The following is a 25,785-nucleotide window of genomic DNA, read 5'->3' as shown; positions in this document are numbered from 1 at the left end:
TTCATTTATTTATTTAAATCTATTATATAATTTTATCTCTCGGTAAAGATACTATGTGAAGTAGAACGGCATAAAACTATTATGAACGTCTGGATAGTATCATATCATGGGCACATAATACTATTAATTCCCCCAACCCTTGTCCTGACATGGTCTGCCACTCAATCTCAGGAGGAAACTTAATTGGTCTTACATGATTTATTTCTTAAAAAATTCTCATTCCTCCCCACTGTCCACTTCTTGTTTGGTCAAGGTATGTATTTTATCTCTTTTTCTCATATGCCATAAGGCTAGATCTCCAAACTTCTCCCAACTTCACAAATCCATGTGCATGGATATTTTATCACATGTGTATTGATATACCAAAATCATTACTTCAATTAAGCAGGAAGTTTTGTGCTCACTCAAAGCGACAGACAGAACTGATCACCATGGCAGACTGGATTTCTTGCTTATAAAGAGAAAGAGTTTATAAGGAACCTGTAATCACATCATAATTCCACACCGAACATCTTCATATTTTCAAGAAAAGGGAACCTAGAAATATATGTACCATAGGACAAATTCTTACTTACTTTTTGGTCTTTTACAAATGTATCCTTTGTAGGAAGAACAGTGAATATTACTCCATAATCCAGAAGATGCATATAAAGTGACACAATCATTTCTTTCACCAGAGGGATCACCTGTTTTCCAGTTGACAAAGGAGAGTGGGTTGTTGTTTATCCACAGCCACATTCCTGATTATCAGAGGAAGCCAAAAAAAATTACAAGTTAAAAATAATCCCCCTTAAAATAAATTCAAATTATTCATGTAAAATTTCTAAGCATGTTATTTTATACCACAATCAATAGCTATTTACACTTAAGAGTTTTAATAGGCAAGATAATAATAATTAATTAATAGAGGAAAGGAAACTGAGAATCATGTTTCTCATGTAGTTTCAGTTGAAAATTTATTCCTAATTAGTATATATATGTAAAGTTACCTTCCCCTAATTTTTTTAAATAGCAAAAGATAGAAAATATTTTTTTAAAACTTCTTTAACTTAGCAACAGTGGATATTCCTTTTAGCAACTTTCAAGATAGCCTGATGTGTGAGTCACTTAAATATTCAGTTCTTATCTCAAATGAAACTATGAGTTTGAATCTTCAAATGCTTCACAAATTAATCATTAAGTAAAGCAAGATTTTCTAGAACTGAAAACTTGTTTTGAAACAAGTTTGAAATATTTCGAAATATTTCAACATTTTGAAATATTCCTGATTCAGAAATCATGGTGCAAAAATTACCTTCAACATTTCTGTATAATCCTATCCAAAAATTGGTTTTGCTTTGAAGTGGCTCAACTCGATATGACAGGAAACTCAATTCAGCAGCACTTTCAATGGTAACCAGAGAGGAACCTGCAAAGTACAAAAGAATAAACAAGATGGGAATATATTTAAGTAGTTGAAAACATTTTTATAATGATTATGTTGATATCAAGAGCAATAAAAATCATCCCATTATCTCCACTTAAGGGGAAGAATTTCAAAGAGTGAACATTTGTTTTCTAAGAATTTGTTTCCATTCTAAAAATGTGATTTTTTTAGGCATCATTTGTGTACAAGCACTGGACAACTCACTGCAGGATATACAAAGATGAGTAGAACACAGACTACCTTAAGAAGGTTATGGTTCAGTAAGAAGGAATGAATTGAGCATATAAAGAAATGTATTAGAAAACAAAATAAATATAAAAAGGTACTGACATGTCAAACAGGGAGAAGATTTGTTCTGGGGGAAGCTATTTAAAGGAAGCACGCAATAAACAGAATTTTAAAATATTAGGGAGCATGAGATTTCAAGTAGAAAGAATAGAAAATAATTCTGAGACTAGGAAGAATAAAAAAAAATAAAGAGACAGGGAAGCATAGAGGTGGTTCACAGATGCACGGAATTCTTCATATTTGGTTTATAGTAATAAGATATGAAATAGATAGAAAGGTAGGTAGATAAGGCAATCTATTGGGGTAATGAATAGCATTGACAGATAGCTCAGTTTGGCTGGATGAATCTGGTCAATGGGTGAAAAAAGCCTTGGGTTAGGTCTCACTGCAGATGGCAGGAGACTGGTATTTAGGGTAATCTGGTGATTAAAAAACACTTAGATTTTTAGGGAGCAGATTGATGCATGCACTATAAAAGTATTAATCCAGCTGTTATGTATAGGACTGTACAAAAAGAAGACATGAAACAGAAAGGCTGCTTGGATACTATAGCATCTAACATACCCAGTCAAAGATTGCTTCAGTGCCAGTACTGTATTTTATTGTAAAATTATAGAATTTTAAATAATAACAACTTAAAATATTTTAAGCTGTTTCTACCAGACATTTTGCTTTGGACTTTACAAACATGATCTCACTAAAATTTTACAACTATCTTATTAAGTTAGTACTACTGTTACTCCATTTTACAGATAAGGAATCTAAAAGTCCAGAGGGTAAGATCTTTCAAGATCTTAATGATAGTGGAGGGCAAAGTCATGGCATGATCCAGGCATCTGAATCTTGCCCTATATCTAACCACATGCCTGTATACCACATTACTGGGACTTTGCTGACTATTTTCATTGCATCATTTCATATTTTATTTTAAAATATATTTCATAGATGATAACCATTTCAATATATATGGGATATATTTTGATGAATATGAATCATTCATTTTATTTACAGGAAATCAGTTATCTACAGTTGAAAACAAAGTTTCTACATATCCACTGCCAAGAATTTTTTTTAAAAATACTTAGCAACATAAAAGAAAAAAACATTTCTTAATTTAACAAAGGAGGTTTCAAGTGACATCATAATGAATGGCAGAGTAAGAACCCTTGAAAATCCTCTCCCCTAAAAAAGCAATAAGAACACTAAATCTTTTTCAAATCAACTTTTTCAGAACACTGAAAGTTAACCAACAGCTTATAACAGTCCAGGATGTATTTATTCAAGAAAAATGATTGACTCTCAGTAAGGAAAGTGAGCTTCAGGATGTTTTAACTTGTCCTAATCCCATAGCCTCATCCCTAGCTCTGTGATTGCCTTAAAAGCCAAAAGCCTCAAAATCACACTGAAGACCAGAAACCAAGAAGACACTGGAAAGTCAGAATGGGATTGGGGTTCTTTCCAAGTCACATTCTCAAAGAATTTCCATTATTTGATCTCTGACAGTTCCCTGGAAAACCTCACTTGGCAGAACCTGCCTTAATTTGAACTAACTCAGAGCTCATCCAATGTAAACAGCATTTTCCTTGGGGAAAATTGTCAAAAATTAACAGTGGCAATAACCTAACAGTATAGCTGCCTGAAGCAGTGATAACATTTTAGGGAAACAATAAGCTAACCAAAAAGCTACCAGGAAAGACTGTGGAGTAAAATGTCCACAGGGAACTTTAAGAAGTGCTGACCTATTCCTGGGACTCTAGAAGGCCATAGACATGCATTGGAGTGTATACATGCACTGGACTATGTGCATGCCCATGAAAGATCTGAAAAGTCTCCACATTTTCACCTCTGGCTGACCTTGAGGGTCTGCAAAAGCAGGAAGTGAAGGCTAAGGTAGAGTTTTAAACTTCATGTATGAAAGTTGAAGGCATGTCTTCAGACAGAGCCCCTCAGTAAAACCCAGAAAACTTATTGGTCCTAGGCACTAAGAAAATATGTTCGCATCACTAGCTGACCACTAAACTAACTAGGTAGAGAATTCAGTAACTACGCATGAGAAAGAATACACACTTCATAGAATTTATGAAGGAAAATTACAAAACAAGGAAATAGCAACAAAATCAAACCTTGTAGAGTGGAAATAAACTTATTTCCAATGTTGCTTATTTTCTTATTTTAAATACATATTTTTCAATAAAAATTACAAAAAATTCAAAGAAACATGAAAATATGACCCATACCAAGAAAAGAAGCAGCCAATACAAATTTTTCCAGAACAAAGTCACGTCTTTGGCTTACTGGACAAAGACTTTTGAAATCAGCTATGTTAAAGATGTTTAAAGAACCAAAAGGAAAAAGTGTCTAAAGAACTAAAATAAAGTATGAAATAATTGCTCACTGAATAGGGACTATTAATAAAAAGATAGAAATTATTTTAAAAATAAAATTTGGGAGTTAAACATTATAATAATTGAAAGGAAAACTTCACTGGAGAAGCCAAAAACTTAATTTGATGAAGTAAAAGAAATAATCAGCAAGCTTGTGCTTATCCAGTCTGAATAATGGGAGTCCTAGGAGAGGAGTGAGAAAAAGAGGCATAAAGAGTACTTGAAGAAATGATGGACCAAAAGCTTCCCAATGGTCCTTCCCAGGACAAGGGCATGGCAACCCATGCCTGTATTCTTGCCTGGAAGATCCCGTGGACAGAGGAGCCTGGTGGGCTACAGTCCACAGGGTCACAAAGAGTCGGGCACGACTGAGGCAAGTTAGCACAGCACAATGGCTGGTAACTGCCCTAACCTTGGAGAGAGAGACAGACATCTAGATCCAGGAGGCGTAAGGAGTACCAAGTACAGTGACTCTAAAGAGACCAACACTGAGACACATTACAATTAAATTGTCAAAAACTAAAGACAAAGAGAGATTCTTAAAAACAGTTAAACAAAAGCAGCTTGTTACACACAAGGCAACCCCTGCAAGACAATGAAGAAATTTTCCAGCAGAACTTTGCTGGCCAGAGGGAGTGAGAAGATACATTTAAAGTACTTCTAGATAAAAGCTTCCAAACCAAGAATACCCCACCTAGAAAAGCTGTCATTCAGAATTAAATGAGAGATTAAAAGTTTTCCAGACAAATAAAACTGGAAAGAGGTCATCACCAATAGATATTTTCCCTGATAGCTTTATTTTTTCCCTGATAGCTCAGTTGGTAAAAGAATCCACTTGCAATGCAGGAGACCCTGGTTCAATTCCCCGGGTGGAAAGATCCACTAGAAAAGGGATAGGATACCCACTCCACTATTCTTGGGCTTCCCTTGTGGCTCAGCTGGTAAAGAATCTGCCTGCAATGCAGGAGACCTGGGTTGAACCCTGGGTTGGGAAGATCCCCTGGAGAAGGGAAAGGCTACCCACTCCAGTATTTTGGCTTGGAGAATCCATGGACTGTATAGTCCATGGGGTTGCAAAGGGTTGGACACAACTGAACAACTTTCACTTTATAAGAAATGTCAAAGGGAATCCTTCAAGTTAAAGTGAAAGGACTCTAATTAATAATATGAAAATATTTGAAAATATAAAACTCAATGGTTAAGGTAAATATGTAGGAAAATCCAGAATATTCTGATATAGTGGTGGTAGGTAAATCATCTGTAATTCTAGTATAAAGGTTAAAATACAAAGTATTAAAAATAACTATAAATACAATAATTTGTTAATGTATACACAATATAAAAATACATAAATGGTGACATCAAAAATATAAAAGGTGGGGGGAGTGTAGAAACATAGAGTGTTGCATACATTCAAAGTTAAGTTGTTACCAGCTTTAAATACACTACTATAAGATATTTCATATGAGCTTCATAATAACCACATAACAAAACCTATAGTACATATACAAAAGGAAACAAATCTAAGCATATTATGGAACCACTGAATCACAAAGGAAATGAACAGAGGAAGAAAGGAAAAAAGGAAGGTCAAGACAGACACAATTAAGAAAATGGCAATATTAAGCCCATGCCTACCAATAATTGCTGGAAATGTAAATGGACTAAATTCTCCAATCAAAAAACACAGAGTTGCCTAGTAGATTGAAAAAGAAGAGGAAAAAAAAGAAAAAGACCCAACTATATGCTGTCTAAAAGAAATGCATTTCAACTTTAGGACATACATAGGCTTAAAGTGAAGGGATTAAAAAAAAATTATTCCATGCAAGTAGTATTGAGAAAACTGACAGCCAAATGAAATAGAATAATACTGGACCACTACTAACACTGCACAGGAAAATCAACTCAAAACTATGAAAGACTTGGATGTAAGACCTGAAATCATAGAATAAAATATAGGCAATATGCTCCTTGACATTAACCTTGTTGATGATTTTTTTGTATATGACACTAACAGCAAAGACAAAAAAAAAAAAACCAAAAATAAACAAATGGCATAACACCAACCTAAAACGCTTCTGTATAGCAAAGGAAACCATCAGCAAAATTAAAAAAATTTTGCAAACCACATGTCCTAATAGAGGTTTAATATGTAAAATATACAACTTAAGCAGCTCAATGGCAAAAACCAAATAACTCAGTTTTTAAAATGGGCTTAGAACATGAATAAACATTTTTTTCCATAGGAGACTTTCAAATGACTAAAAAGTACATGAAAAGGTATGCAACATCACTAATCATCAGGGAAATACAAATCAAAACCACAATGAGCCATCACCGCCACACTTGCTTAGGCTAGCTATTATTCAAAAGATAAGAGATAACAAGTGCTGGAGAGGATGAGGAGAAGAGAAAACCCAGTTAGTGTGAATATAAATTGGAACAACATGGAGGTTCCTCAAAAAACTAAAAATACAACTCTCAGCACTCCCCCCACTTCTCAGTATATATCCAAAGGAAATGAAATCAGCATCTTGAAAAGATATCCACACTACATGTTTACTGTGGCACTATTAACAATAGCCAAGATGTGGAAACGACCTAAATGTCCATCAACAGATGAATGGTTAAGAAAAGGCAGTATGTGTATACAATGGAATATTATTCAGTCTTAAAAAAAGAAGGAAATCCTGCCATTTGCAGCAGCATGGATGAACCTGGTGGGCATTATTTTAAGGAAGTAAGCCAGAGACAAACAAGTACTATATGGTATTACTTACATGTGGAATTAAATAAAAGTCAAACTCATAGAAACAGAGAGTAGAATAGTGGTTGTGAGGGGCTTGGGGTGTGGGAGAAACAGGGTACAGACCTTCAGTTTTATGATAAATAAGGTCTTGGGATCTGTATAATATAGTGACTATAGTTAATACTGTATGATATAAGAGATTAGAACTCAAGTATTCTTACCAAAAAAGGAAGAAAAGTAAATATGTGATATGATGGTTGTGTTAACTGGACAGTAGGAATCCTTTCCCACCAAAACATGTATCAAATCATCACCTTGTATACCTTAATTGTATTATAGTTTTGTGTCCACTACACCTCAATAAAACTGAAGAAAAAATTAAACATAAAAGCAAAAAGAAGTAGTAAAAACTCCAGGCTGACTTTTGAATGAACAAGAAGAATATGAGAATGTAACTCTTGCTCACCACTGTTGAAAAAAGAGCCCTGACTTAGGGCATAAACAAACTTCAGTAACAAAATAATTCAGTAAAATACTTATTGGGATTAAAGTAAGTAAATTTATTAATGTACCCTGAAAAGTTCACTTTATTTGATAATTTTATATCAGAAGGGAAACTTTCCATTTTTGTCAGGTCTACTTGAATTTTCTTTTATATTTATTCACTAATAAGATAACTAGATCTAAATGCTTTTCTATTCATGGCAAAGCAAAATGGTTCCTATGCACTTGTGAAGCCTGAGCTGATTAGTGACAAAAGCTGACTCCAACAGTCTGAATTATAATCCCAGTGATTTAAAATATTAGGGCAGAAAGTAAGAAAGAATTCTTCAGCAAATCATTGCTTTCCACACCAGAATTCTTTAATCTTTTGAGGCTATAATGTTAGAAATTGCATTTAGGTGGCATGATGTTAACATTTCTGTTACAATATGAATTATTAAGACAAAAAGGAAAGATATTCCTACAATTCCTTAGGTTTTAACATACGGGGCTACTATTATCATGGTAATCTAGAGTATATGATCGTGGAATTTTCTGACAGTAAATGTGGCACTTACCCATTCGAAGACATTCCAGAGAAGCCTGGCCCCAGTTCCTTGTATATGAAGATTCAATATAGTAGCAGTGACCATGGAAAGGAATCCATGCTGAGTGCTCTGTCTCAGGGCATCTACCAGGCAGCTGCGGGGGTTCAGTGGCAGGGATTTCTATTAATAAAAAGATATTTAAAACAAAGTAAGATCTGAAGCTTCTGTAGTACACAGAATAAAATATTAAGATTTAAAATTTTTTTCATCATCTGTTATTTTTTTTTAAAAAGCCCTAATGGAAATCATTTAGATCTACCATTTCTATTACTGAGATTTCTTTTTTACTTTATCATTATTTTATTTTTAAAATATTTAAATAGAAGGTATTGTGGTACAATGGCAATCAACCATGTTCATAATTAAGAATATAGATCTACAGATACCTACAAAGATGTTAGTAAGTTCCCCAAAGAGATCACCCAAAAATAATTTGCAAAGTGAGTCTTCCTTCTGGATACTCTTCATTTTCTAGGATCCTTGCCCCTATAAAACCATCTTAGCTGTGACTGACACTTATAACTAAGTGTTATAGGTAGAATTCTAGGACTTTATCACTGTCCAATTCAACTGTATGTTAAGACTGTATCACTGGATTATCACTGACTGCAATGAATCTGCATTGTTGTTCAGTCACTAACTCACATCCAACTCTTTGTGACTCCATGGACTGCAGCACACCAGGTTTCCTGTCCTTCCCTATCTCCCAGTGTTTGCTCAAACTCAAGTCCATGGAGTCGGTGATGCCATCCAACCATCTCATTCTCTGCTGTTTCCTTTTCCTCTCAGCCTCAATCTTTCCCAGCATCAGGGTCTTTTCCAATGAGTCCTCTCTTTGCATCAGGGGGCCTATGATTTGGAGCTTCAGCTTCATCATCAGTCCTTGAATGAGTATTTGGTTTTGATTTCCTTTAGGACTGACTGGTTTGATCTCCTTGTTGTCCAAGGAACCCTCAAGTCTTCTCCAGCACCACAGCTTGAAAGCATCAGCTCGTTGGTGCTCAGCCTTCTTTATGGTCCAACTCTCACATCCATATGTGACTACTGGAAAAACTATACCTTTGATTATAAGGACCTTTGTCAGCAAAGGAATGTCTCTGCTTTTGAATATGCTGTCTAGGTTGGTCATAGTTTTTCTTCCAAGGAGCAAGTGTCTTTTAATTTCATGGCTGCAATCACTCTTCACACTGATGTTGGAGCACAAAAAAATAAAGTCTGTTACTATTTCCACTTTTCCCCTATTTATGTGCCATGAAGTGATGTGACTGGATGCCACCATCTTAGTTTTTTGAGTGTTGAGTTTTAAACCAGCTTTTTCACTCTCCTTTTTCACCCTCATCAAGAGGCTCTTTAGTTCCTCTTCACTTTCTGCCATTAGAGTGGTGTCATCTGAATACCTGAAGGTGTTGGTATTTCTTTCAGCAGTTTTGATTCCAGCTTGTGCTTCCTCCAGCCCAGCGTTTCACATGATGTACTCTGCATAGAAGTTAAATAAGCAGAGTGACAATTTACAACCTTGGCGCACTCCTTTCCCAATTCTAAACCAATCTGTTGTTCCATGTCCAGTTCTAACTGTTGATTCTTGACCTGCATACAGGCTTCTTGGGAGCCAGGTAAGGTGGTCTGGTATTTCCATCTCTTTAAGAATTTTCCACAGTTTATTCTGACCCACAGAGTCAAAGGCTTTACCATAGTCAATGAAGCAGATTTTTTTCTGGAATTCTCTTGCTTTTTCTATGATCCAAGAAAAGTTGACAATTTGGTCTTTGGTTCCTCTGCCTTTTCTAAATCCATCTTGAGCATCTGGAAGTTCTTGGGTCACATACTGCTGAAGCCTAACTTGGAGGATTTTGAGCATTACCTTGCTAGCAAGTGAAATGAGTGCAACTGTATGGGAGTTTGAACAGTCTTTGGCATTGCCTTTGGAATTAGAATGAAAACTGACCTTTTCCAGTCCTGTGGCCACTGCTGAGTTTTCCAAGTTTGCTGGCATATTGAGTGCAGCACTTTAGCAGCAGCATCGTTTAGGGTTTGAAAAAGTTCAGCTGGAATTCCATCACCACCACTAGCTTTGTTCACAGTGATGCTTCCTAAGCCCACTTGACTTCGCACTCCAGGATGTCTGGCTCTAGGTGAGTGACCACACCATCATGATTATTTGGGTCATTAAGACCTTTTTTGTATCTTCTTAATCTCTTCTGCTTCTCTTGAAAGTGAAAGTGAAGTCGCTCAGTCATGTCCAATTCTTTGCGACCCCATGGACTGTAGCCTACCAGGCTCCTCCCTCCATGGGATTCTCCAGGCAAGAATACTGGAGTGGGTTGCCATTTCCTTCTCCAGGGGATCTTCCCGACTCAGGGATCGAACCCGGGTTTCCTGCACTGCAGGCAGACGCTTTAACCTCTAAGCCACTAGGGCTTCTCTTAGGTCCTTGCTATTCTGTCCTTTACTGTGCCCATCTTTGCATGAAATGTTCCCTTGGTATCTCCAATTTTCTTAAAGAGATCTCTAGTCTTTCCCATTCCACTGATTTCCTCTTTCTTTGCACTGTTCACTCAAGAAAGTTTCATCTCTCTCCTTGCTATTCTCTGGAACTCTGCATTCAGTTGGGTATATCTTTCCCTTTCGACTTTGCCTTTGGCTTCTCTTCTTTTCTCAGCTTTATGTAAGCCCTCCTCAGACAACCACTTTGCCTTCTTGGATATCTTTTTCCTGGGGATGGTTTTGGTCACTGCCTCCTATACAATGTTATGAATCTCCATCCATAGTTCTTTAGGCACTGGGCTACCAGATCTAAACCCTTGAATCTATCACCTCCACTGTGTACTCATAAAAGATGTGATTTAGGTCATACTGAATGGTCTAGTGGTTTTCCCTACTTTCTTCAATTTAAGGCTGAATTTTGCAATAAGGACCTCATGATCTGAGCCACAGTCAGCTCCAAGTCTTGTTTTTGCTGACTGTATAGAGCTATCCATCTTCAGCTGCAAAGAAAATAATCAATCTGATTTCAGTATTGACCATCTGGTGATGTCCATGTGTAGAATCATCTCTTGTGTTGCTGGAAGAAGGTATTTCCTATGACCAGTGCATTCTCTTGGCAAAACTCTGTTAGCCTTTGCCCTGCTTCATTTTGTACTCCAAGGCCAAACTTGCCTGTTACTCCAGGTATCTCTTCACTTCCTACTTTTTCATTCCAATCCCCTATGATGAAAAGGATGTCCTTTTTTGGTGTTAGTTCTAGCAGGTCTTGTAGGTCTTTACAGAACCGTTCAACTTCAGCTTCTTTGACATTAGTGGTTGGAATATAGACCTGGATTACTGTAATGTTGAATGGCTTGCCTTGAAAATGAACCAAGACCATTCTGTTGTTTTTGAGATTGCCCCTAAGTACTGCATTTCAGACTCTTTTATTGAATATGAGGACTACTCCATTTCTTCTAATGGACTCTTGCCCTTAGTAGTAGATATAACCGTCATCTGGGTTAAATTCACCCTTTCCCATCCATTTTAGTTCACTGATTCCTAAAATGTCAGTGTTCACTCTTGCCATCTCCTGCTTGACCACATCAATTTAACTTTATTCATGGACCTAATATTCCAGGTTCCTATGCAATATTGTTCTTTATAGCATTGGATTTTACTTTCAGTATCAGACATACCCAAAACTGGGCATCATTTCTGCTTTGGCCCAACCTCTTCATTCTCTCTGCAGATATTTCTCTGTTCCTCCCCAGTAGCATATTGGACACCTACTGACCTGGCAGGCTCATCTGGTGTTGTATCTTTTTGCCTTTTCACACTGTCCTGGGATTCTTGAGGCAAAAATACTGAAATGGCTTGCCATTCCCTATTCCAGTGGACTCTGTTTTGTCATATTCTCCCTCATGACCTGTCTGACTTGGGTGGCCTTACCCATGGCTCAAAGCTTCATTGAGTTACACAAGGCTGTAATCAATGTGATAATTTTGATTAGCTTTCTGTGACTGCTGTTTTTGTTCTGGAGGCTGTGGGACTATAGTTCTTGCTTCTTCTGTCTTTCCTCTGACAGATGAGGATAAGAGGTTTGTGCAAGCTTCTTGAGGGGAGAGACTGGCTGCTGGGAACACTGGGTCTTGCTCTGTAGGGCAGGGCCTTGCTTAAATCTTTAATCCAATTGTCTGCTGATAGGTGGAGCTGTGCTCCTTCCCTGCTAGCTGTTTGGCCTGAGGCAACCCATTCTGATAAAAGTATTTTGATACAGCTTGCTGTCAACAGCAAAAGTAATCATAATTTCCTGAGGATTGTGATATCATAGACTCAGAGGATAATCCCAAATAATAAAAAAAAAATTAGATATGTAAAAATAAACTCCAGCAATGAAGGAAATTTTCTCTCTCTGTTACTCAGACCTATGTATATTTGTTTATTGCCAAGTCAGTCTTTGGTTAGGTGAAGGAATATGTTTTCTCTTATCCCTAAGTTACTCCAAAACATATGACTATTTAAGAATATCAACGGTGGTTTGTATTAGCTTATTGAGAAAATTTCAAACCCTTGACTGTTTTTGTGTACTCGATTACCATCTGATCTTTTGCAGAGAAAATAAAAACTTTCATTGCACTGTGCTGTCTTCCAGTAGCCATCAAGATCCATATAAGCACATGCTGACTTCAGTCTGGGCTCATCAGCAGCCCAATTAGTGTACCTCACCCTCCATTTATCAGTCCAAATGTAGTCATTATTGGTCTGTAAGAACAAAAACAACCATTAACATCAAGCCCAGAGTCATTTAGAAAATACCAAAAGAATCCAGTGAGGAGTAAAAAGTATGTTTAAGACTGTGATTTGACAAGGAATCTTCAACATTTGAGAATAAAAAGATTATAAATTATTTCTACCAACTCAAATTCAGGAAATGCAGCCTTTCTTAAGAGGAAAACTACTTCTTAAAGATACTCATGAAGACACCATTAGAAGCTATTTTGAAAAACATAAAAACCTATGTCTTATTCTAGAAAACTATTTGCAGGCTTTCAGTGCAAAAGAGAGATTTTATCCTCAGAACAAATAAAATTCTTATTATATTATCATTGAAATGATAATAGAGATTAAGTGGTTTTTATTGAACTCATGGACCCTTGAGAGAAACATGTACCTCTTTTAATCTTACTGTTTGACTGTTAAAACAGGGCCAATGACAAATGACTTGAGCAAGGTGACATGAGTGGATAACAGAGGAGCTTGGGTCTCTTGCCTTCCAGTTAGGTGGTCTTTCAACCATAAGGAAACATGATTGCATTTTTAAAAGCTAGTTGTTTTGTTCAATTTGCATACTCAAATTCTTATTTAGTTAAACAAATTTATAGTCACATACAAATTAATTGTTAACATCAAAAATTTTCTTATCAATGATATCTTTTTAACAGTCTAAAAGAGATTTTACAGGTAAAGCCTACATTTTACAGATGCAGATAACTTCAGTCAGAGATAGGTACATTTTTAAACCATTCTAACAGTTATCGCTTTCTAACTGCATTATTTAATTTACCAATGCAATTACCAAAGATTTAATGACAAAAGCAAAAGCATATGGCATTGCAAGTTAAAATTTTGTAGTATTATACCATGTTTAATCAAATAATTAGATAATCATTAACTCCATAGATATAATAAATACAACAGTATTGTTTTAGTTATAAATGTTGGTAAAATGGAAAGCTATTTAAACTAACAATAAATAAATCCCTATTTCAAACTCTTAAGAGCCTTGCAACCACAGCTGTGAGGAGAAAATATATGAATTAGTAAGCAAATCAGTTACTAAAAATAGATTCAACATAGATGTAAAAATGTCGTGCTTAAGTTTAAACACAGAAATCATTGTGGAACTACTTGGATTTTTTTTCCTGCATTTTATTTATTTATTTATTGGAGTAGAGTCATTTTACAATGTGTTAAGTTTCTACTCTACAGCAAAGTGAATCAGCTGTATGTACACATATAGCCCCTCTTTTTTGGATTTCCTTCCCACTTAGATCACTGTGGAGCATTGAGTAGTTTCCTGTGCTATACAGTAGTTTCTCATTAGTTACCTATTGTATACATAGTATCAATAGTGTATCTATGTCAACTCCAATCTTCCAATTCATCCCACCCCTCTCTTTCCCCCTTAGGGGCCATATGTTTATTCTCTACCTCTATGTCTCTATTTCTGCTTTGTAAATAAGATCATCTGAAACTCCTGGGCATACACACCGAGGAAACCAGAACTGAAAGAGACACGTGCACCCCAATGTTCATCGCAGCACTGTTTATAATTGCCAGGACACGGAAGCAACCTAGATGCCCATCAGCAGACAAATGGATAAGGAAGCTGTGGTACATATACACCATGGAATATTACTCAGCCGTTAAAAAGAATTCATTTGAATCAGTTCTAATGAGACGGATGAAACTGGAGCCCATTATACAGAGTGAAGTAAGCCAGAAAGATAAACACCAATATAGTATACTAACGCATATATATGGAATCTAGAAAGATGGTAACAATAACCCTATATGCAAGACAGAAAAAGAGAGACAGATGTATAGAATAGACTTTTGGACTCCATGAAGCTACCTACTTTTAAATGTTCACTACACACACCCTAACTCAAGAAATAGTCATTGCATGATGTGTAAATTTCCATCTCTGCATCCAGGTAGAATAAGTCCTATAAAGTCTGACACCAGTCTGCTTTCCAGTTTTATCCCCTTCTATCCTTTTCTCTCTTCTTGGTACTCCTTCCTTACATTCCACCATCCTAGACTATATCTGTAAAGTTTGATTTTCTCTGAGAAGCTCTCTTGGTCTTCTCCCCTGGCACAAATGATCCTTTTTCTCTCAGGTCACAGCACTTTGTCTATATCCCTTTTTGACACTTGTATTATCTCTTAATTACTTATTGACACCTCCTTTTACTGTACTAGAAAGTTTATTGATTGACTAGTTAAATGGAGAGACGCATGGGTGGAGGAGAGATGGATCTCGTGGTGTCAGAGAAGACTCATTTTAGGGAAATTTTGGCACCTCCAGCACCACTCTTAGTTCTGACCCTCATCCCTCATTCTACCCCATCCTCTGCCAACCTTCTTTTTGTGTTATAGAATCCAGAGAACTGACTGCAATGAAAATTATCCCATATGAATAGAAGCTGCACAACTTCAGAAAGGATGACAACTCTAGAATGACTTCCCACAAAAAAAAAGGGAGAACCCCTCACTTCCCAGGAGCTATGCCTCTGATGTTTTCTTAACTCCTAAGACATAGTTGTAATCATGACACTAAAAAGACTTAAGTTAATACATGAAACCGAATAGATGCAGAATCTAACTTTAATATTCAAAAGCAATCTGAGAGTTAATATCAGTTGGATAAGTCTTAGTTTGATTTCGGACAAACATCACTAACTTGCCAGATCCTCAAAGGTACCATGCGGTAGAAAAACTGGGTCTCATATATGTTAGTATCATTTTCTTTCTTTTTTTCTTTTTAAAATGGGCCAAAGAACTAAACAGACATTTCTCCAAAGAAGACATATAGATGGCTAACAAACACATGAAAAGATGCTCAACATCACTCATTATCAGAGAAATGCAAATCAAAACCACAATGAGGTACCGTTACACGCCAGTCAGGATGGCTGCTATCCAAAAGTCTACAAGCAATAAATGCTGGAGAGGGTGTGGAGAAAAGGGAACCCTCTTACACTGTTGGTGGGAATGCAAACTAGTACAGCCACTATGGAGAACAGTGTAGAGATTCCTTAAAAAACTGGAAATTGAACTGCCATATGACCCAGCAATCCCACTCCTGGGCATACACACCAAGGAAACCAGATCTGAAAGAGACACATGTACCCCAATGATCATCGCAGCACTGTTTATAATAGCCAGGACACGGAAGCAACCTAGATGCCCATCAGCAGACGAATGGATAAGGAAGCTGTGGTACATATACACAATGGAATATTACTCAGCCATTAAAAAGAATTCATTTGAATCAGTTCTAATGAGATGGATGAAACTGGAGCCCATTATACAAAGTGAAGTAAGCCAGAAAGATAAAGACCATTACAGTATACTAACATATATATATGGAATTTAGAAAGATGGTAATGATAATCCTATATGCAAAACAGAAAAAGAGACACAGATGTACAGAACAGACTTTTGGTCTCTGTGGGAGAAGGCGAGGGTGGGATGTTCTGAGAGAACAGCATTGAAACAAGTATACTATCAAGGGTGAAACGGATCACCAGCCCAGGTGGGATGCATGAGACAAGTGCTCGGGGCTGGTGCACTGGGAAGACCCAGAGGGAAGGGATGGGGAGGAACGTGGGAGGGGGGATCGGGATGGGGAACACATGTAAATCCATGGCTGATTAATGTCAATGTATGGCAAAAACCACTACAATATTGTAAAGTAATTAGCCTCCAACTAATAAAAATAAATGAAAAAAAAAAAGTATTTTTAACTGGAGGATAATTGCTTTACAATATTATGTTGGTTTCTGCCATACAACAGCATGAATCAGCTACAAGTATTCATAAATCCCCTCCCCTCAAGCTTCCCTCGCACTCTGCCCCTCTGGGTTGTCATGGAGCACCTGGCTGAGCTTCCTGGGCTAGACAGTAACTTCCCAATAGCTATCTGTTTTACACATGGGAGTGTATATATGTCAATGCTACTCTCTCGATTTGTCCCACCCTCTCCTTCCCCGCACTGTATCCACAAGTCCCTTCTCTATGTCTGCATCTCTATTCCTGCCATGCCAACAGGTTTATCAGTATCATTTTTCTAGATTCCATATGTATGCATTAATATACACTATTTTTCTCTTTCTGATTTACTTCACTCTGTTTATTAGGCTCTAGGTAGCAGTTTCTCTCACATAATAAGTATTCAACAGAATGAACAGGAGAATCAGATTCAATTATCATTTATCAATCATGTCAAGTCACACATGTTTCTAGCATCTTACCAAGTTACTGTTGAGGGCAATCCATACAGGTTCATTCAGTGTCTGCATATGCATCCAGGCAAAAGCATTACTATAAGCATCTAGAATGCTAGCAATGTGGGAAGTGTGCAGCTTGCAATAATCATCAGCTTCATCCCACTGCAGCTTTAATTTCACAAGCGAATAGCTACTTTCACCAAATTTAATAAAACCATCTGTTGGAACTGTTGGAGAACTCGGCAAGGAAGGGTCTGGAATAAAAAGAAATATTTTCATTAACACTAAACACAACTTAAGTGCCATCAGCACATGACTTCTATATTTCATGCATCCTAAAAAGAATCTAAATAACCCAAATTCAAACCATTGGAGTGTTAAACACGTTTTCATGTGCCATTTCAAATGAGAACACAAAGTTCTGTTTTTCAATCAGTATGCCTGATTGAAGTAATTTCTAAACTCTATTTAGAATAAGAGAAATACATGATCAAGTTTATAAACTATACAACTGAAAAGACTTATAAATATAAATGAGATCTAGGGTTTGAATGAAAGAAATGCCACAGTTTAAACCCACAAATTATAGGATGTCTATCAACCTGTCAATACCAATCTTTTTTTTTTCCACCTTGGTTAAATATTAAGGTCCAGAACAGTCTTCTTCTCCTTCCACTCCCTCATTCTGTTCCATTCTACCCATGGAATTTGCATTTATATCTATTTGACTTCATCTGTGTGACTTCAGCAGTGATTCATGTACCTTCAAGAGATTGGCTTATGCCCTGGAGTGAAGCCATATAACAGTTGCCAGTTCATTTAACCTTGATGTCAGGATCAAGCTTTATTCTTATGATGAGTAAGAACATCTTATCTCCATGCCTTATCCAAACTGCAGCCTTTGCAAGTTAAGAGTCACTCTAGCTTTCTGATCTTTCCTCCTCAATCTCTTAGAGTGCGTTTCTAATAACTACTCTAGACCCACCCAGACTTTGATCAAGACCCAAAAAAATCTTGTTTCTGTGTGCCTTAGTGGATGCCCAAGAGCAGAACAGAGGTCACTGAGTAACAGCCAGAGGGTGGAATCTGGCCTGTTGTCTGTCTTTATAGCCCATGAGTTTTTTAAATGGTTGGGGAAAGAAACCAAAGAACAGTATTTTGTGACATGTAAACATTACATGAAATTCAAATTTGGGCACATAAATAAGGTTTCAGTGGAACTCAGCTGCACTCACTTGTTTATGGACTATGATCACCCATGATCACAGCAGAGTTGAGTCACTGCAACAGAAACTTTATGGACAGCAAAGCCTGCAATATTTATAATCTGTCTCTTACAGGAAAAGGTTGCCAACCCTGGTCTAGGGCTCCACATATCCTTGCCTACCAATGTTGTCTTGGCCAATTCTCTGAGCTGTTCCACTGTATACCAACCCAACCCACCACGTGCCTTGTTCTGTCACCCCACGAATGCCAAACTTTCCTTTGATGACTCAAAGGCAGCAATTTTGATTCAGCAAACAGGGAGGGCAACCTCCCCTTTCTTCTGCTGTTGCTGCCACCGTGTGTTTGTACAGTAGCATTAACCCAAGAGCCCCGGCCCAGGATCCTTACATGTCACAGCCAGCAGGAAGTCAAGCCCTATCTTTCCCAGCTTGGGGAGAACTGGGTTTGTCTCAGTATCAGTGGAACAGCTTTGGTCTGCTAAAAGTGACAAATGAAGCTTAAGATAACACTTTAAAAAGCTTTATTAAAGGCTATATGCAGCCAGGAAATTAGCTCCCTTATCTAATTAGCTTATTTATTAAAACATTCATAGAAAAAATTGCAAGGAAAAACTAAATTTTTGAGAGGTATTTTCAGGTGCTAAGATTATGGGTAATTTTTTCTTTTTATACTTTTCTGTATTTTCTAAAATTTCATCAAGGAACATGTGTTATGGTTTGTCTAAGTGTTTTTTAATTCATATATTCATATGTATTCATTCATGTCTTTATTTCTATATCTTTATATATTTACATGAATACATTCATTTTTATTCAAATATATTCATATGAATAAAAACACTATTTTATCTTTATTTATTTTATTTAAATTTTTTAAGGTCATACCATGTGGCTTAAAGGATCTTAGTTACCCAACCAGGGATGGAAGCTGTGCCCCCTGCCATAGAAGCCCAGAGTCCTAACCATTGGACCGTCACGGAATTTTTGAGAGCAACAGTGTTTGAAAAAAATGCTGAACACATGTTCTTTGCTAAAGTTTTAGAAAATATAGAAAAGCATAAAAATTAGAAAAAATTACTCAGAATTTAATCACCTCAATAGTTTAGTATTTCCTTATAATTTATATATGTATGGAGAGAGGTATTATATAATATACACAATATAAGTGTAAATATATATATATATATATATATATAGAGAGAGAGAGAGAGAGAGAGGGTGTGTGTGAGAGAGAAATTTTTTAAAAATTCAGAAAAATACAATAGTACAATGAAGGAACTAAAGTTCTTAATCCCACGATCCACACATATCCACTATTTCTATTTTGATGCATTCCCTAATAGCTTTTAGGTTCTTATTTGTTTAAGACGGTTCAAAGTGTTTTTTTGCATCATCAATACTCTGTAAAATTTCATATTCTGCCTTTTTCACTTTAATACTGTCAACCTCCCCTTAAACCTAAATCATTAAAAATCTTAAAGATATTTTTTGTTGGCAGCAAATATCTGATCTCTTATGTTTACAGGAAGAAGAAAACAATGATTTTAAGTAAGTCTAAGGATTATCGTTCACTCTTGGAAGGGGTCTCCCTTCTTTCCCCCAAGACCAGAAACACAGAAGTATCACTGGTGGCCTAAGGTTCTGGTGCTCGAAGGGCATAACAAGGTGAGCGATGCGACTGTGGCCTGGGCCGGCTTTTGGATTAACAGAAGGCTAGAACTTCTGCAGAACTTTCCAATCATCTGAAGATATCTTCAGTGATTTTCACTCATTGTTCCCTGATTCCCCAGAAAGAACAGAAAAATGTGTTAGATCTGGGACAGCATGTACCTTCTAACTCAAACTCCTCTAAGAGTGTCACTCCTGCTCAGGGTGACAACAACCCACCTCATCTCCAACCCTTGTCTCTAAACCTATCTTTTATTTCCTGATCCTCTTCTTAAGTAGCTAAACACTTTCTAATTTCACTTGAAACTAAAATGTACATAACTACAATCTAGATTCTTTGTCAATATCCACATATCTGTTCTATTTTCCTTGAATCATAGTCAGGCTTCCTAAGATGAAAAAAAGGACCATAAGTAAGACAATTACTTTTCAAAAAAAAATAGAATACATAACAAATACTGAGACATATATGATGTTTGGGGTCAATGGTTCTCAAATTACACGAATTTAAATGAGGTGTCCCCACTCTGACTTTTTTTTTTTTAAGCAGAGGTAAGCAAACATCCCAAATTTCTATCAAAATTAGAAAAAGTTTCAAATTCAAGTTTAATCCATGCAGATTTTCTGGTAACGGATGAGGGAGCACATTCATCAATAAATTACAGAAAATATCCTTTTTGTCTGTCGCAGGCATCCATGGATGAAAGTGTGAATCAAATAAACATATTGATGCGTGAGGGGTGATCTTTTTTTAAGCAAAAAATTTTTTAGAGCAGTTTAAGACTCACAACAAAATTGAGAAGAAAGTCATTCTTAAAAAATATGTAAAAGCCCCACCTCAAAAAATAAATAAATAAATAAAAAATAAAAGCCCCACCTCTTACAGTCTGGTGAGGTCTGTTAGGACTTACCAGGGTGTGTCTGACATATATAACCTCGCTTACTGTCACAAGTGTCATCCATCCACTTTCCCGCATCCCTTGTGTTCCCTCCAATAATAACAACACAGTCAGCCTGTATATTCATGGAAGGAAAAAAAAAGCCAAATATGGACCAACAATTATTTAAACCAATCACTAAAAAGCAGAAAAAAAAATCCTTAATCCCTAACCTCCAAATTTTAGGCTAGTCCTAATTCAATCAAGGCAAAAAGAGAAGGGGTCGCCAGAGCATGAGATGTTTAGATAGCATCACTGACTCAGTGGACATGAATCTGAGCAAACTCCAGGAGATGATGGAGGAAGAGGAGCTCATATGCTGCATTCCATGGGGTGGCAAAGAGTTCAACATGACTCAGTGACTGAACGACAATAATTCACTGACAGCACGTTCGATTCATCCTCACTTTCCACACAATTGCACCAACTTCCATGCAGATCCCTCACGCTGAACTCTTGCTATTTTAATTGAAAATTAAGTCAGTTCAGTTCAGTCACGTAGTCATGTTTGATTCTTTGCCACCCCATGGACTGCAGCATGCCAGGCTTCCCTGTCCATCACCAACTCCTGGAGCTTACTTAATCTGGGGACTGGTTCTGAGAAATGTTGCTATCAGAAATGCCCAGAAAGCTACCACACCTTTCACTATGGCCAGAGTCATCTTCTCAGCCTCTGGAACCCCCTAATCCTACATTTCCAAGATTCTCCACTCATCCCTTTTAGCTACTCTTATCTTTCATTATCCTGGCTCAGCATCTCTGTTCTAAGCCAGGAAACTGTACAGAACAAGCATATTTCCTCTGCAAAATGCATGTGAACACCTCTCTCCCACTCTCTTTATCAAACTCTATCTAATCTTCTTCATTTTAAAAGCTCTGAAATTGTAACAACACAACATATGTGTTGATTTTTGTGTGTGTGAAATATAAACTTTATATTTTTACATAAACTAAGAAAAAAACATAGCAATAAAACTAACAAAAATTAACAAATTTTTTTGCCCTGTATGGTCATTTTATAGATTAGTTTGTTTCTGTTGTTTCTCCTTTTCATTATGTTCTAAAAAAAAAAAAAAAAAAAACTTGAGCCATAATGAATTTTGTTGTTTTAAATAAAATTTATCACTCATCATGAGGTCTTTCTAAGAAAACCCTATCTCACTCCATCCTACTTGTCAGCCGTCATTTATGTAATAAGGATTCAAAGAATTTCTCCTCAGAAGATCATTTACTCATTACCAGAATATATTTACCCTACACATAGTAACCAAATTAATTATTATAAAGATGCCATCCTGATCAAATCATTTTTCTCCTCAAACCTTTTTTTTGTTGCCTATCCGACAAAGTCCAAACTCTTTCCTCGGGCATCCGAATTTCTCTAAATTCTGTTTTCCACCCTCTAAAGCTGACTCCTACTTCTTTTCTGCATGAAACTCCTGCTACATTCAAAGCCCTTTAGTCCTGCCTAAACCCAGCTTGTGCCTTTCTCTTGAAGACTTTATTCACCTTTCCCACTTAACGTGACTTCCCCATCCCCTTGCCACATTCCCCTACTCATCGTGTTTTAAACGTCTTGAGTGAAAAGACCCATAGCTGATTCTTCCTCACATTCCTTCTTCCCACCAAAGGAAAAACTGCATAGATATGTTGTGTATGTTCCATAGCCCATAGTAAGTTTCTTTCCTCCTAACTGCTATCATGCTTTATAGCTTCTTCTCATTACACATTTTCATTCTGTTAGTCTTCTTTCTTGTACAAGACTTGATATCTAGCTGAAGTGTAAGCTTCTTCAAGGTAAGAATAAAATCATAAGATTTTATTTTATTCCTTTTATTTATTTTATTTTATTCCTTCATGTATTTTGAAATGCCTAATATAGCCTTTAACACTGATTAGTCGGCTTTAATGATATAAGATCAAAAGTAGTGAAATAAAGAAGCCATCGTCTGTCTCTTAGATGAGTGTACAAAAGCACAGAAAGTTCCATTTGCACCCTGCAAATGGTGGCTCAATCATGATGATGATGATGGTGATGATATCTTTAGAAGCAGTAGTAGTAACTATATCCCAAACACTACAACAGCTTCAAGAGGTTAGGGGCAGTTGACGCAAAGAACATTGGTAACTCTGGGTTCAAGTGTACATGCTGACTACAACATAAGCCCATGTTGGAGCTGACTTTCCCTATTCCTCACTACCATCACCATCTCTTCTTACCCTTCACCTAAAGATACAGAATTCTTAACTGAATTTATATTCCTTCGTTCAAGGCTGGTTCAGTCTGAAACAGTTAAAATCTGTAAGAATGAATCAGATCCAAGTAGATTTTTCAAAGAAGATTAAACACTACCACGCTGACCTGAAAGCAAACTGATAGTGTACAGAGAGGCGACCTGACAGTGACACTTACATCTTCGTAAGAAAGACTGCTCCTTCTCCCACCAGGGTACCCTTTCCCCCAGTTTGTGTAATCAACTCCTCGTCCGTCTGTCCAGAGGAAGGTGTGTTCTGAATTGATATCATTCAGCCCAGTCCAGGCATTAAAAGTGGAGTTCTTCATATGATATGTAAGAAATGCTGAAAGAAAGTTTCACAAGATAATTTTTAAACCTTGGGGGGAAATACTCAAATATCAAAAATATTCAAAATACATGAATTTACAAATACAAAGCACATGATTAATGTCTTTATTATCATTTAAAAGTTTTACCATGAAAACAAACACATTCTAACCTGACCAACTTGTTATCACTTCAGCTTTGGACTTTGAAAAACTTCTCACAATAAGAAGTCTAGGTTTTACCCTGGTCCCTGCAGACAGTTGTATAGGTTGTGCCCTGCCCAGGGGCACTGGAATACTGGGGAAGGGGCAGCTAAGGTCCAACCCATGCCCCACTCTCCATGTGGTACACCCAGATCTGTGTTGTGGCTGCCTACCATCCTGCAGGAAGATTTTTCTGATACAAGCAGCCATCCTATGAGTTAGCAGATATCCTAATTAAATAAATAAGATAATCTGACTATAACAACTGGGGGCCAAAAAGAGCTCTTAATTCAGAAAAGTTCTGAAAACAAAAACTATCTGTCAAAAAAAAAAACCAGCATTAGGCTCTCAAATGATCACCACCTTGGATCGCCAAACCCAAAGAACTCCTCCAGGGTGGCCAGCTCCTAGGGGTCAGCAGCCATCCATGTCCAGTGAATGTACTTGGATCCAGGGGGCATCCTGATGCTAAGTGCTCACATCATTGGGAGAGAAATTCTAGAGAAATTTAGACAGGGTAGGAAAAATATGGCCTGTTGCTTCTCTACCAATTCTGTGGCAGAAAGGATGGCAGCAAATATGCAGAAGCTGTAAAAGGCTTAAGTGTAACAGCGTCTCTCCAGTAGGGCATCCCCATGCCTCCCAAACCATAGCAGCTGCCTTCTGAGGTCAGCAATCTCACCTGCCAGGAGCCATGGACACCTAGGACAAGATGGACACCTCCTGGAAGAACCTTGACTCTACAACAGGGGTGTCCAGTCCTTGAGCCACAGACTGGCCCATGGCCTGTTAGGAACCGGGCTCCACATTGCACACCTGACCGCCTGAGCTCCACCTCCGGTCAGATCAGTGGTGGTATTAGATTCTCACAGGAGTGCGAAGCCTTCTGTGAACTGCACATGTGAGGAATTTAGGTTGCATGCTCCTTATGAGAATTTAATGCCTGGTGATCTGATTTTTCATATGGTGGGTTATCTAATTATTTAACATTGTATCACAATGTAATAAGTGCACAATAAATGTAATGCACTTGAATCATCTCGAAACCACCTCCCCACCCAGTCTGCGGAAAAACTGTCTGCCATGAAACCAGTCCCTGATGCCCGAAAGGTTGGGAGGGGTTGTCATTGCTTTATAGGGCAATTTTCAAACATACACACTTAAACATGACTCCTGAATGCAAACAGGAAACCAAATGACTAAGCACTTGCATTACTAATACAAAATGTAAAATAGAAGGTTGCCTACAGAGATTATCTGTTTATTCATGAAAAAAAAAAAAAACAGTTCCATTGAAGGGCCACTGCTACATGCTTAATCTTCAGCAGAAAAGTAGATGCCATCACTCTGCTCAGAAATTTGCTTATTCTCAATTAACTAAAAGTAAAGAAAAAATTCTAACATTTTCAGAAAGAAAAGAGCATGGACAGATATATATTGTGTTTTTATTTCCCAAACAAGATCATAACTCTTGCCCTATCCCCAGCTCGAAATGAAATGTGGAAAAGCTCTACCTGCCAATATTTCAACACTGACTTGTTTTCTGCCAAGAACCACAATAAGAATTCAACGTGTGCCTGTTTTGCCAGGAATAATGTTATTTTATCTGAAAATTGTTTCCTTCTGCACATCTCTATTACCCAGGTTCTAATTTTGTGATGCCAGGAATCAGAACTTTGTGGTTAAGAGCGGAAATCAATTATTGTGTTTCTCTGTTGGGTAGCTAAGCCCAAAATGTGGTAGACTGGTTAGAAAAATGTGAATATTATATTCTTGAGTTTTTTTATTGTGTGCTATGGTTTGACACTTTTATTCCAGCATCTGGCAAGCTGCTGAACTTGTCAAAGGTTCTCAGAGAAAGCTATGTTGATTCAGTGTAGAATGCATTCCAAAAAAGCACATGGTGGCATTTATGAACTGAAATTAACGTTTGGGAGAGTGACACACAGGGTTCCAAGGTCTCTCTTCTTTTTTTACATTTTTTGAGATAAACCATTTTTTTTTTCCAGTAAATGATTTTGGAAATCAAAGAATCTCAGAACCAAAAGGGAACTCAGAAACCATCCAGTCCACATTTCTCCCCCCACAACATCTGCATAAATTCCTCTGTACAGTAAATATTCATTGAGCATCTTCCAGGCTATATACCAATCAACATATGTGACTCTGCAGCACCCACTTGGAGTACCTTCTAATACAAGCATTTTTACAGTCCTTTAAAAATGCATGAAGCAAGCCATCCAATTAACTCTAATTGTTGGAATAAG

General features: G+C 37.1%; 1 protein-coding gene across 1 annotated transcript in view; it reads right to left on the bottom strand.

Annotated features, from left to right (window-relative positions):
• The window catches only part of MRC1 (mannose receptor C-type 1), a 108,725-nt gene that overhangs the window by 2,614 nt on the left and 80,326 nt on the right, over nucleotides 1-25,785 (bottom strand). Inside the window, exons 22-28 of the mRNA XM_043479583.1 lie at nucleotides 23,165-23,331; nucleotides 20,725-20,827; nucleotides 16,944-17,173; nucleotides 12,501-12,666; nucleotides 7,909-8,058; nucleotides 1,295-1,408; nucleotides 576-740 (exon numbers count right to left, since the gene is read on the bottom strand). Coding sequence (XP_043335518.1) covers nucleotides 576-740; nucleotides 1,295-1,408; nucleotides 7,909-8,058; nucleotides 12,501-12,666; nucleotides 16,944-17,173; nucleotides 20,725-20,827; nucleotides 23,165-23,331 — 1,095 coding nt within the window. The remainder of the gene's footprint in view (nucleotides 1-575; nucleotides 741-1,294; nucleotides 1,409-7,908; nucleotides 8,059-12,500; nucleotides 12,667-16,943; nucleotides 17,174-20,724; nucleotides 20,828-23,164; nucleotides 23,332-25,785) is intronic.

Source organism: Cervus canadensis, chromosome 10 (genome assembly GCF_019320065.1).
Source record: "Cervus canadensis isolate Bull #8, Minnesota chromosome 10, ASM1932006v1, whole genome shotgun sequence".
Lineage (NCBI taxonomy): Eukaryota > Metazoa > Chordata > Mammalia > Artiodactyla > Cervidae > Cervus > Cervus canadensis.
This window is presented reverse-complemented; position numbering and strand designations above follow the sequence as displayed.